Source organism: Plecotus auritus (assembly GCF_963455305.1).
Source record: "Plecotus auritus genome assembly, chromosome: 1".
Lineage (NCBI taxonomy): Eukaryota > Metazoa > Chordata > Mammalia > Chiroptera > Vespertilionidae > Plecotus > Plecotus auritus.
The window spans coordinates 188,257,602-188,271,491 of NC_137770.1; the positions used below are offsets into that span (position 1 = coordinate 188,257,602).

At 35.8% G+C, this 13,890-nt stretch overlaps 1 protein-coding gene across 1 annotated transcript; it reads right to left on the bottom strand.

Annotated features, from left to right (window-relative positions):
* Positions 1 to 2,757: 2,757 nt before the first annotated feature.
* IBSP (integrin binding sialoprotein) lies at positions 2,758 to 13,137 on the bottom strand (the record flags this gene model as incomplete). Its single annotated transcript, XM_080660302.1, has 6 exons — positions 2,758 to 3,279; positions 3,838 to 3,996; positions 8,342 to 8,404; positions 12,764 to 12,841; positions 12,940 to 12,990; positions 13,084 to 13,137. The coding sequence occupies 6 exons, from the start codon at positions 13,135 to 13,137 to the stop codon at positions 2,758 to 2,760; spliced, it is 927 nt and encodes a 308-aa protein (XP_080516428.1).
* Between the last annotated feature and the right edge of the window lie 753 nt (positions 13,138 to 13,890).

The window sequence follows — 13,890 nt, forward strand, 5'->3', positions numbered from 1 at the left end:
CCGTTTAGGCCCAATTGGGCCTAAACAGGCAGTAGGACATCCCTCTCACAATCCACGGACTGCTGGCTTCCAACTGCTTGCCTGCCTGCCTTCCTGATTGCCCCTAACTGCTTCTGCCTGCCAGCCTGATCACCCCCTAACCACTTCCCTGCCAGCCTGATGGATGCCTAAATGCTCCCCTGCCAGGCTGTTTGCCCCCAACTTCCCTCCTCTGCAGGCCTGGTCACCCCTAACTGCCCTCCCCTGCAGGCTTGATCGCCCCCAACTATCCTCCCTTGCAGGCCTGGTCCCTCCCAACTGCCCTCCCCTGCTGGCCATCTTGTGGTGGCTATCTTGTGTCCACATGGGGGCAAGATCTTTGACCACATGGGGGCAGCCATCTTGTGTGTTGGAATGATGGTCAATCTGCATATTACTCTTTTATTAGATAGGATAGAGGCCTGGTGCACAGGTGGGGGCCAGCTGGTTTGCCCTGAAGGGTGTCCGGATCAGGATGGGGGTTCCCTTGGGGTATGGGACGGCCTGGGCGAGAAGTCTGTGGTGGTTTGCAGGCCGGCCACCCCCCCGGTGACCCAAGCGGAGGCCCTGGTATCTGGTATTTATTTATCTTCTACAATTGAAACATTGTAGCCTGTAGTAGAGTCAAGCCTCCTGCTTGCTCCGTGGTGGCAGCCATTTCTGTTGGGATTTATTTATCTTCTATAATTGAAACTTTGTAGCCTTAAGTGGAGACCAAAGCAGGCCAGGGCTGCAGAAGCTTGGCTTCCTCCATCACCGGGGGCAACCCTAGCCTCCTGCTCTCTCCAGCACTGTGGCTGCCACCATTTTTGTTGGGATTTATTTATCTTCTATAATTGAAACTTCGTAGCCTTGAATGGAGGCCTGGGCCAGCCAGGGTGTGCCGAAAGCTTGGCTTCCTCCATCGCTGGGGAAACCCAAGCCTCCCTCCTGCTCTCTCCGAGGCCGCAGCCATCTTGGTTGGGTTAATTTGCATACTTGTTCCTGATTGGCTGGTGGGCGTGGCTTGTGGGTGTAGCGGAGTGATGATTAATTTACATGTTACTCTTTTATTAGATAGGATTGGGAAAATTTGAATATAGATTGTATATTAGAAAATATTACATCTATGTTAAATTTCTTGGGAAAGAGAACAGTATTGTGATTATGTATATGAATCCCTTATTCTTACACCAAATTTTAAAGTATTTAGGATGAAGAGTCATAATGTCATGATATCTACAATCACTCTAATCATTTGGAAAAGAAGTATATACACATATGTATATGAAGACAGACACACAGAAATAGACAGAAAGAGATAACATAAATATTGCAAAGTGTTAACCCTTGGTAGATCTAGGTGAAAGGTATAATAAGAGTGATCATGTACTAGTCTTCCAAACTTTCTGAAAGCTTTGTATTTTTCAAAATAAAAAGTGAGAAGACAATGAATTGATGCATGTAATTCCTTACAACTGTTAGTTATCAGACTGAAGTCACTTTGAGCACAGGATTCTTTGTTTTCATATACTCAAAGTCTAAACATTGTCCTGCTCCATAGTAGATGCTCAAAGCACCTTATACATGACTAAATAAAAAGATGAATAAATTTTTGTCTTCTTGCTTCTTACCACTACCTACTAGAAATTTGTTTTTAGAGTTAGATTAAAGCATAAATAGCAGTTAAGGGTTAAATAGCATATCAACTCTGTGTGTGTGTGTGTGTGTGTGTGTAGTGTGTGTGTGTAAGATTTTATACCCTACCCTACTCCCTACCACACCTTAAAGCAAATTAAATAGGAGTAGGGTTGCCAGATATAACACAGAACATTCTATTAAATTTGAATTTCAGGCAACAATGCATCATTTAGTATAAGTATGGTCCAAATAGTTCACCAAGGCCAAATATTCCATGGAACATACTTATACTAAAAAGTATTCATTGTTTACCTGCAATTCAATTTTTAAAAGGCATCATATTTTTTATTTGTTAAATCTGGTAACCCTAATAAAGTCATTTATTCCCCCTGATGTATATGGTTGACCCTGCCCATAAGCATGTCAAAATCTTAGATAAGTTGATTTATCTATAAGAAAATGTTTATAGTTTTTCTGAATTCTAAATTATAGTGGAAATAAGCTTTTATCCTTTTAGCGGAATTGTCCCCCTACTTGCCTCACATTTTTTTTTCATTCCGAATCTCTCACTTTTCTTCATATAATACATTTGAAGGATTGCATTTTTATTTGTGATAAAACCCATAATAGAATATACATACAGGTCACATAAAAATACATGAGGATGATAATTAAACTATACAGTGTTGGATAGGTAGTATGATTAAAGAATTACACATTTATTGTATACAGTGTCACTAATGTCAATGAGTTTTTTCTTAGAAGCACTTCTTGCACAAAAAGTATGTTTTAGCAGTAATAGAGCAAACACGATAAAAATACTACTTATAGAACTTATAGAACTACAACTTCAAAACATTCAATTGAACTCAATCTCATGGTTTGGTTTACCACTTGACAAATGACCCTGATTTACAATGACCACTCAATAGCATACCAGGGGAAAGCAGCATGAAGCCCATTACTTGCAGAAGCAATTACAGAAAATCACTTTGGAACAGTAGCACCATTCCACATTATTATATGCACATGTGTTACATTGCACCTTCCTGAGTTGAACATTGAAAACTGTAGCCATATGAAACACCAAAATGGATGAATTCATCCCGGGTTGGGCCTTCACTGGTGGTAGTAGTAATTTTGACCATCATAGCTATCATAGCCACGCCCTTTATAGTAGCTGTACTCATCCTCATAGGCTCGGTAATTGTCCCCTCGAGGTTCCGCATTCTCATTTTCATAGACTTCATATCCATTGTCATATTCATTGGTGCCTGTTTGTTCATACTCCCCCTCATATTCAGTGGTAGTGGTTTCCCCCGGTGGTGGGGGGGTGGTCCCATAGACCTCCTGTGGTGGAGTGGTGGGTTCAAACCCGCCATTGTCCTGCTCTCCAGCCACTGTGGTTCCTTCTGCATTTTCTTCTTCCCCTTCTTCTTCTCCATTGTCTCCTCCGCTGCTGCCATTGCCATTTTCTACGTCTGTGCTGTTGGTGCTAGTGCCATTTATGGCTTGCCCATTTTCATCCACTTCTGCTTCGTTTTCTTCATTTTCATTTTCTTCCTCTTCCTCTTCCTCTTCTTCTTCTTCTTCTTCTTCACTTTCTGCCTTTTTTGTAGCCTTCTTTCCTACATCTCCAGCCTGGAAGAGAAAATTTGAAAAAATCCAAATCTAGGCATGAAAAAATGTAAAAAAGGCCATCACTTTATTCAACACAAACTGTACTGACAGCCTTATTCTAGGTGTAATTCTGAATTGAAGCCAATTTAACTTACAAAAAGATTGGTGGGGACTTTAAAAATTCAGAATTAGGATCTTTGTCTCTAGGTTTTGAAGGAGAAAAAATGTACTTGATAAATGAACTTTCTCTGTGGGAGATGCTTTGTATAGCTTTGCTACTCACTTTCTGTCTTGAATCCTGTTCCCTGAAATGTAATGGCATCTCTCAAGACCTTTAATCCATTGCTAAGATACTTGTCCTTAACCTTCTGTTATAAAGTAAAAGTCGCTGTAATAACATGGGAAGAGAACTTGAATGGAAAAAGATCTTTCCTTATTTGTAAACCAGAAAATTGTATCTGCTCTTGCATTCTCGGTGAGTTAAAAAGACAATACAGAATTCTCTGTGTATAGTGTCAGGATAACCTTAGGCTTCAGTGGAGGAATGAGGTCCTATTTAACATTGGGATAAATTATTACCTTCTTGGGAAGTTGGATCGCAGCTAGGCCTACATTTCCCGTTCCAGGCGTGGTCTCCTCTCCATAGCCAGGTGTCGTAGCAGAAAGGGTAGAGTTCTCAGCCTCGGATTCTTCATCTTCATTAGACTCTTCATTGTTTGCTTCTTCATTTGAATTCTCCTGGTAGAAATGTCCAGAGCAAAAAAAAGTTATTTTAGCCAGAAGATAACTCAAAATTTGTTGGAGTCATGAACCATTGTTGGGAAAAAAACTTTGCATCCCTCAGCCAGCTCATCACCCAATGTTAATAATTCTGCTTCCTCTTATGCCATTTGCACTTTTTATAACTCAACTCAAAGTTACCACATACTATGTACCTCACTATAGTGTCTTTTAGATATTTTTACATTCTATTTAATTAATTCAAAAATATTTGTATAAAAATTTCAGCATATCTTTCTATGTGGTATCACAACATACAGGATTTAGGCTCTTTAAGTCTCACAATTAAAGTCTTTTTCATTAATTGAAGTAATATAATTTCAGTTGATTAAATTTAAGTTGATTAAAAATGTTTGGTTTAAATAATTAAAGTTCAAAAATTCTTATTAGCAACTACTACAACATGGTAATAAATTAACTCTTATACTTGCAGACAAATTAGCTGAGAACTTTATACCTATTTCTCTTTTGTTCTTTATAGCAGCACTGTAAGGTAGGAGTATTACTCTACCTTTAGAAAAAGAAATTGAGCTCAGAAAAGCTAAAAAACTTGCTTAATTTCTCATGGTAAGAGATGAAACTATATCTTTCTAACTCAAAAAGCTGAGCCTTTGAAGTTTTTGATGATTGTTAGAATTTATCTGAGTTGTCCACATGACAACTAGCATATATTTTTCAAAGGGGATTTTTTTTATATAAACCAATTCATTTCAAACAAATTGATAGCATGTCTTATTTATTACCAAAAGAAGTGAATACATCTCATTAGTTTTCAAGCTTATTAAAATAAAAAGGATATATTAAATTCAAAATCTATCTGCCAATATGTAAGCCAGTTCTGTGCCATATGCAATATTCAAAAGATGTCAGGAATTTGACATGCAATCAGTTTTTCTGTGCAATGAGGAAACTAGACACTCCAAGAAACCCTTAGTAATATATTATGCTATGCATGAATATGTTTTTTTAAAAAAATTACCTCTTCTCAAATGAATGCTTATTATAATCTCTTAACATTTTAGTCTTTTTCCTTTACTCCATGTTGTTAGGCAACTGTTTGTTAATCGAGTTAATTTCACAAAGTATTTCATAGCTAATATTAAAAATCAGGAATTAATTTCTATAGAATTTAGTTACTTTAAGTAAATAAATTGAATTTATTTTAATGTATTTTTAAAGATACTGTGATATTAGGATTACTTTAACTAGGGATCCCATATTTTAAGACTTGAAAAACACACAAACAAAATTCAGATTTAGTCTGCCTTATTATTAAAAAAAGAATATATTTGCTCAGCAGGTGTGGCTCAGTGGTTGAGCAATGACCCAGGAACCAAGAGATCTTAGTTCAATTCCCAGTCAGGGCACATGCTCAGGTTGTGGGCTCAATCCCCAGTAGGGGGCATGTAGGAGGTAACCCATCAATGATTCTCTCATCATTGAATTTTTTATCTCTCTCTCTGTCTCCCTTCCTCTCTCTAAAATCAATAAAAACATATTTAAATATAAAAATAAATATGTTTGCTTCAGAAAATTTATAAATTCCACAGTTTCAGTGAACTCTTGGGAATACTAGAGTCAACCCCAAAACAGTCTCCAAGCTAATTGTGTTAAATAGCCCTCAAACACCATAATGTTTGTTTATTTTTTCATGTTTATGTTTTAGTCCAACAAACGAAATCTTTCAGGTGTGGAGGAGGAATGATCCTTAGAGTAAGAAGATATACAAGTTGGGTCCTGTACCCTCATTTCACAGTTGAAAAATCTGAGGCCCAATGGAATAAATGACTCACATGAGGTCAATAGACAGCAGTTAATTAGTGGCAGGGTCATGAGTATAGGCCCAAACTCTCAATTTATGGACATTTACATTTTCTCCTACAGCACCCTTTCTTTTCCTAGATATTTTATTTGAGGATGTCCTGCTATGATAAGTTAAAAAGGAAATTAGACCAGTCTGTTATTGATGGGCATTAGCCTTCAAATATCTAATTGGATAGAAAAATTAGTAGTAACTTGTGCTTTAAAAAGTATTATTAACCCACTAGAATGCTAAAATGATTGAAAGAAAAAGTGTTGGTGAGAACTCTCCTACTGACAGTGCGAGTTCACATTGGTACACCTATTTAGTTGAATCTACTCAGGTTGAACAGATGCATAGTCTTTTCATTTAGAAATTTCACTTCCAGGTAAATTGGCAACCAGAAATGAATGCATATGTTCACCAGAGGGAATACTAGAATGTTCATTGAAGCTACCCAAATGCCCATAAACAGAAGAATAATACATTGTGGTACATTAACATAATGAAATACTAACAATGAGAATGAATAATTTACAACTATAGAACAATATAAATCAGTCTCTGAAGTTGAAAGTAGAACAGGCCACACACAAGAGTATTTGTTGTGTGATTCCATATATGCATACAATACACAGAAAGGTAAAAACAATTTGTTAGGAGTCAAAATAGCAGTTGCCCTTGGTGGGGGTTGGTTAATGAATGGAATGGAGCTCAAAGCATGTGCTGCTTTTTGATATGAGTGCTGGTTACACTTGTGTGTTCAGTTTCTGAAATTTCAATGATCTACATACTCATAATAATTGTGTTAAGTGTATTGTATTTTAACAGAGGTTTTATAGTTATTGAGACTGGATAGTTTAGAAGTGGAAAAATATATGTTTACCAAATAGAAAATGTACCTACACACCTTCTCATGTGAATACAATTCCTGGAGACTGTGTTTAATCTGAATGGCCAATGAACTTGTAGGGAAGAAACGGGGGCAAAGTGCTTGTAGAATCTCTTTAGAATGGAAGACTACAAGTTTTTTTTTTTTTCATCCATTTTTCAGTGGTAAGTTTTAGTGAATGATCTTTGAAGCATTTATTCCTCTGAAGGTTCAAAACCAAACCACCAAAAATTACTGGGCACCATATGTGTATAAGAAACGGTGCTACTCCAGACAAGGAGATACAGAAAGGAGTATTTCTCCCTAAAGAGTATTGAAACCTATGGTCTCTAAGTTTCCTGGGTCATGGGGAGTTTAAAGATAATTTCTTTGAGGATCATATATGTTCAGAGGTTGTTGGCAAAATTTTGAGTGTGTGTGATTGCATCAGAGTCGTAAAGGAGTCCTATTCTTCCTCCATCCCTAACCACCATTGCAACAAGTGAAGAGCCAAAAGGTACATAATCTAGTTGAGAAATCTAGCTGGCAAGGCAATTTTACAATCACTGTATAGCAAACAGCTGTAGTTAAGTGGATTATCCTAGCTTAGTTCTTGTGTAAGATTACTATGTTGGATACAGGCAGAAATTTGTGGGGTGTAGTAGGTGGCATTTTTCTTGGTACTGGCTTGAAATTCTTGTTAAGGCCTTCCTTTAAGCTAGTAGGGTAAATTATTGTACTGGAAATGTTAATTTTACAGTTTAAAAATTAAACTAATTATTTGTCATTTTTAAAGTTCCTACACTGTTTTGTTTGCAAGATTAACAGACATTAATTCATGATCTATTTTTTACTGTCATTGTCCATTCATAAATCACACCTATGAATATCTGAACTTAGAAGGTTCCCAAACCAGTGGATTGCTATAATTGACAACTGAGGAAAATGTACCTAATTAGTACATTTCCTTGGGTAAGAGTGTCAATTATAAGTATGTTAGCATAATTTCCAAGATATATAGGTGAATTTTAGCCATCATTACAGTGATTTTTAGTACGATATCAGAAGACATTTTTACATCTTGAGTATTTGCATTTCTGTAAAAACATGAATTTTGTCATTAATCAAAAAAGACATGAAATTCCTATTAAAAAGAACAATGCTACTTTGGTGGGTCAAGAAAGGCTGATGAATCACAATAACACTGTAGTGTAGAGGATATAAGATTAGTTTTCATCTACTACTCACTTAGTAAATTAAGTTTAGTCATTAAAATAAGCATTTCACTGAGTTTAGAACTATTATACACTTGTCTTTTACCATCATGTTCTATCCACTTAAATATAAATAATTCTTTCCTTTTTATCAGAATTCAGACTTCTTCCACTTAAAATGGGGACACTTTTGGTTTTGTGTACAGGTCACTTTAACCCCAAACTGCAATAGTTTTAAACAGGTGATTTTAGTTTATTCTAATTTAAGTAACATTTAACTTGTCTAAAATAGAAGACTTTGGGCAGTTGGTAAGCTGGCCATGGCTGTTTGCTGAGTTCCCTACTACAGTAAACTAGTTTCCTATTTGTTTTTGTGCTGACTGGTTTGTTATGAAAATAACTGCTGAAATTTCTTACCTCTTCCTCTTCCTCCTCTTCTGAGCTATCACCATCTCCATTTTCTTCAGATGAGTCACTGTTCTAAAAAATGTACACATGAATTCATACACATGTGATTATATATGTAGATTTATATTTATTTATTTAGAACAGTTCTCGTGCTAATGTGAAAAAGATAGGAGGAGACTAGGGCACAAATAAAATTAGGTTAGAGAGGAAAAGGTATTTTACAATGATCAAGATATATATATATATTAGATACTCCATTTTTAACCTCAAAGCACAATCTGTTAAAAACACTTTTTATGTAAAAACTAGAGCAATGAATCACAAAATTGCTTAGCTCTAAGAGACCAAGAGGATTATCTGGTCCAATTTCTCTTTTTTACAAAGAAGGAATCTGAAGCCCAGAATGGTTGTAACATCAACCAGTTCAAGGCAAATCTTGGGCTAGGCATAGATCACATTGTTTTATTTTCTTTATAAAATATGAACAAAATGATGATTAGGTTTATTATAAAATGATTCTCTTAAGTAATTTATTTTCCTGGTGAGTTTAAATTATAACTTGACTTGAAATTAAATTTGCATATAATTTTTAATATCTTTCTATCGAAAACTAATACCTAAAATTGTAATATGTATATAGGGATGGGCAAAAGTAGGTTGATAGTTGTAATATAAAAAATAACATAACACTAAATAAATAATAATAATATAAGAATAATCTCTTTGCATACTTACAGCTATAAACCTACTTTGGCCACCCTGTATACTAAAAGTTATGTAAGAGAAAAATTAATTCATTTACTAGATTTCAGAGTACCATCCCTCTATAGAGCTCAATATTAAATGAGAATAAACTGAACCAAGGAATCTGGTATACAAATATAATTATAAATTAATGAGCTTTGCTACTTTTTACAGGAAAATGCAAATCTAAACTTTTGCTTTCAGAGCCTTTAAGACATTTGAGGAGATTCTTTATCTTTCTCCCAGTTTTAATCCAATTGGAGTTTCCTTCTTTCTGTGCCACAACTTTTAATGGCAGCAGGTATACAAATGGATACCCAACTCAGGATTCTGTCATTTTCTACTTTGCAAATGTTAATTTTGACTCTGACTCAGTTAAATTCCATGGGCCTTAGAAAATATAGCTGCAGAAGAACCTCCAGGTTAGAAATTAGATTTTAGGAGACAGTCTGATCCAGTCCTACTCAGGGCCATCCTGCTGGGCTTATTCCTCAGGTGGCCACACCTTCCACCTAAGGAAAGGGAATGCTTGTCCCCTTGAGCCAAGAATAACCTTGGGTGGAAAAGAGAATAATTAGACCTGCTCTTCCACTGCCATGACCTTAATAGTTGTTCCTTTCCCAGCCCAGAGAGTAAATAAAGAAGATATTATATTTGAACTACTTTTATTTGTTAGTTAAATTATATAAAGAGGACAGCATAGTTTGCTTCAGTGGGAGCATTTCATCATTTTCCAAACTTTCTCATGTTGAGCTTTCTTCCTACCCCAACCACATCCTCTTCAATTAATATTTACAGTGAGAACAATTGTAAAACTGAATGTAATGCCTTGAATCCTGGGCTTTTCCTTCATTTCCTATTTTTCATTTATTCCTATTATAATTTGTCACTAAATCCTATGGATTTTCCAAAAGTGTGTGTGTGTGTGTGTGTGTGTGTGTGTGTATATATATATATATATATATATATATATATATATATATACTTTTTTTAACCATTACTCCTTCTAACTTCTATCACTCCATCTATTCAATCCCCAAGTATATATTCCAGGCATTGTACTGAGAATGAGGGTCATAACAAGAGATGAGGTTGGAAATATGGACAGTTTCCCTGTATTGAGCACTGTGATAGCTGAGATGAGTTCAATGTCCTATATAACAAAAGCCTAATATGCTAAGTGTCCAGTTGTGCAGTTGTCCATTCAACCAATCAAAACATAATATGCTAATGATATGCTAAGGCCGCTCAACCACTCGCTATGTTGTGCACTGACCACCAGAGGGCAGACAGTCTACCGGTTGACCAGTCACTATGATGTGCACTGACCACCAGGGGGAAGATGCTCCGACCAGTAGGTTAGCTTGCTGCTGGGGTCCAGCCAATCAGGACTGAGTGAGACCGGCCGGACACACCCTGGAGCCCTCCTGCGGTTCCTCCCTGGATGGCCAACCTCCCACATCCCTCCCCAGCCCTGATCGTGCACCAGTGGGGTCCCTCAGCCTGGCCTGCACCCTCTCACAATCAGGGACCCCTCGGGGGATGTCGGAGAGCCAGTTTTGGCCTGATCTTGCTCAATGCAGGAGCTGCTCCCTGGTGGTCAGTGCGCTCCTACAGGGGGAGTGCTGCTCAGCCAGAAGCCCGGCTCATAGCTGGCGAGTGCAGCAGTGGCAGGAGCCTCTCCCACCTCTGCAGCAGTGTTAAGGATGTCCAACTGTGGGGAGCGGGCCTAAGCTGTCAGTCGGACATCCCCCGAGGGCTCCTGGACTGTGAGAGGGTGCAGGCCAAGCTGAGGGACTGCCCCCCGAGTGCACAAATTTCGTGCACCAGGCCCCTAGTAAGAAATATAAGATAATGTTCCTGCCCTCTAAGTGTTTACACACTAATCAAATTCAATTGAATCATAAAAATCATAAAAAGGAATTTCCTCAATTAAAAATGCTTAAGATGTGACTTTATTTATATTTTGATTTCTATAGTGCACCAATAGATAAGATATGGTAGACTGCTAATAGCTTTGCAATCACTATAGTATATTTCATACAAGTTGGTATTTTAGAAAAAATTATATATAAACAGATTTGTTTAAATAAAACACAAATTTCAAAGTCAATACAGCTGAATCCATTGTGGAGTGAAAATCTGGGCACTAAATACTTAATAGACTTAAGAGAATAAATAATAAAGAGCTATGAAAAATATACAAGTAGACATGTAAAAAAAAGTCTTGAAAGTCAAACTGCAAAATAGAAGAGTATATCATAAATACTATGTAAGAGTGTTAAATTGGGAGATATATTTTATTGGATTCTTTTTTAAAAAACAACTATCTTACTTACATATTCTTAATTAGTTGAGATGGACCAATTTGCAGATAATTTGTGGAAATTTTGTATATTAAAGATATACTTAGAGTCTGTCAATGAAAACTAAAACTTCTAATATCCTTTCAGTACAGATATTTTAATTGGACCATATATATAAATTTCTAGGTGTGAATATCTTTAAGTACCTGATATTTTAGAAAGTTGAGGAGCTACTCAGAAAGTTGAATTTATTATCATTTCCGTTTTATTTAAGAAAGAAAACAAAGCAAACTTTCAAATGAACAATTTTATTTATGGGCTTGAGGTGAACCAAAGAATGGAAGACAATTCTGAAAACCCACAGCTCTTGTATCATTTGTGTTCGTATTTCTTTGTCCACACACATTCCCTATAATTATTATGGTGCTAGAAATACTTTAAAATGATCACTTCCTATCATTGTATGAGTTAGAGATGGGTTGGCCCAGCATATGGTAGAATGCTGTGCCAAGCCACTGTGCTGAGGCATTGTTTTCAGTATATTGACTGCTTTTAGTGTCTCAGGAGTCCTGAGTCAAATGGTGCATAATTGGTACCCTCAACCCAAACTGTATAGGAATAAAAATAGTGCAATTCTGGTCTGTGTATTTAAAATCAATACCACACCCTCCAGTTTTCAAAGGCCCTCTTCACAGGTAATCCAATAAAAATAGAAACTTTTATTTTTAGTTTGGCTATTTTTCTTTTTGTTTTCAAGAATGTTTTGTTTTTCTCATAAGCATGTTGGTTTACTTCATGAATTTCTGTCTTTCCTCTGCTGTTCTTGAGTCATTACAATAATTATGCTCCAATGTGGGACATATTTATTGCTCCAGTGACCTACACAGGTCAAAGGTTAAAAAAATCCTCAGCACTCACCATTGATTATCAAAAATTTGTTTTTAAATCGTCTCTACTGTTTATAAAGTCATTTTTTTCTACCGATTAAAGGATTCTAAAATTATTGGATGTAAAACAACTGTATGACGGTATTGAATTAACTATAACATAATGATTAATGGCCTTTTCATTGACTTATCAACAACTGATGAAATTGTCCACTTTTGTCAGTGAGTTAGCCAAAATACCTGAATTCAATATGTCAAGGTATTTGCTTTTACTATATTCTAGACTGGACCCAAATGGTTTTACTCTGTTAGGTATATCTGCTTTAAAAGAGAACTAAGGATAAATTTTATTTTATTATGTTAAAAACAAACTTTTTGTAGTAAGTGATCTTTCTGGCTGAGTTTCAGTGAGAGTTTAATTCAGTGTTTCATAGTTAAATTTGATTCTCTTTCAACTGAAATGGGTAAAAATAAAAATTAATTTTTATACTTACCTGAACTGGAAATCGTTTTAGAGGAGGATAAAAGTAGGCATGCTTGTAAAGATAATACCGTGGTAGGTACTTGAAAACCTGCATAAACAAAACAAATGTTATTATATTTATGTTTAATTGCAAATACATCCAGAGTAAGTGTAGTCAGGCCAAGGAAGTATGCTAAAATTAATTACCCCATTTTCTTCAGAATCCTCTAATTTGGCTCTTCGGTGAAAATTTTTCATCTGTTTAAAAAATATTTAATTATTACATATCCTCTCTTTGACATAAAAAAAAGATAAAAATGGAAATATATAGGTTTTTAATAGAGAACTTACTGAGAAAGCACAGGCCATTCCCAAAATGCTGAGCAAAATTAAAGCAGTCTTCATTTTGGTGATTGCCTCTGGAATTAATGAAGTGGTAAAGTTAACAAATATTAAAAATAAAAGTGCATATTTTTTTTTTTGCTCATACTAGATGATGAAGTATTTAATTTGTTTTTATTTCTCCCCAATTATAGTTTTGAGTAATTATGACCAAATTTCTGCTTTTGTTGAAAATTTGTTCCTTTTATTTAAGGGATAGAAGACTTAGTTTACCCACCTGTAAATAATCTTGAGTTCCATATTTGGTCTTAACCTATCTGCTATGATCTGTCACTAGAAGTCCATCTCATCACCTCAAAGGCTGTGAACGCTTAGCATACGGCACATTGCGGGTAGGAGGCCTCCTAATATCACTGACACAGGAGTATCAGCTAAGTGAATTGAATTGTTAGTGTGGTTATGGGATCTGTTTCTTTTCTTTATAATTAAAAACAAAGCAAACATTGAATACATTTAAAAGATTGTTTTTATGCCAATGATTCTACAGGTGTTTCCAACTTCTATGTAGCTTTTGAACTAAAATGTCATTTGTAAAATTGAGACCATTTTCCTATGAATATTCTAGAATACTTGGTACTTGTGTGTGTGTGTGGAGTGATCCATAATATGTGAAATACTATTCTCATGGCATGTTACACCAATAGCCATGTCTAACGATGTTTCTACGGAAAGAGTTCATCAGAGTTTCACCTTAAAATATCAGGGGCAAATGTCCTTAAATTAGGTTATTCTCCAGCTCCATTTAAGCTTTCCGTC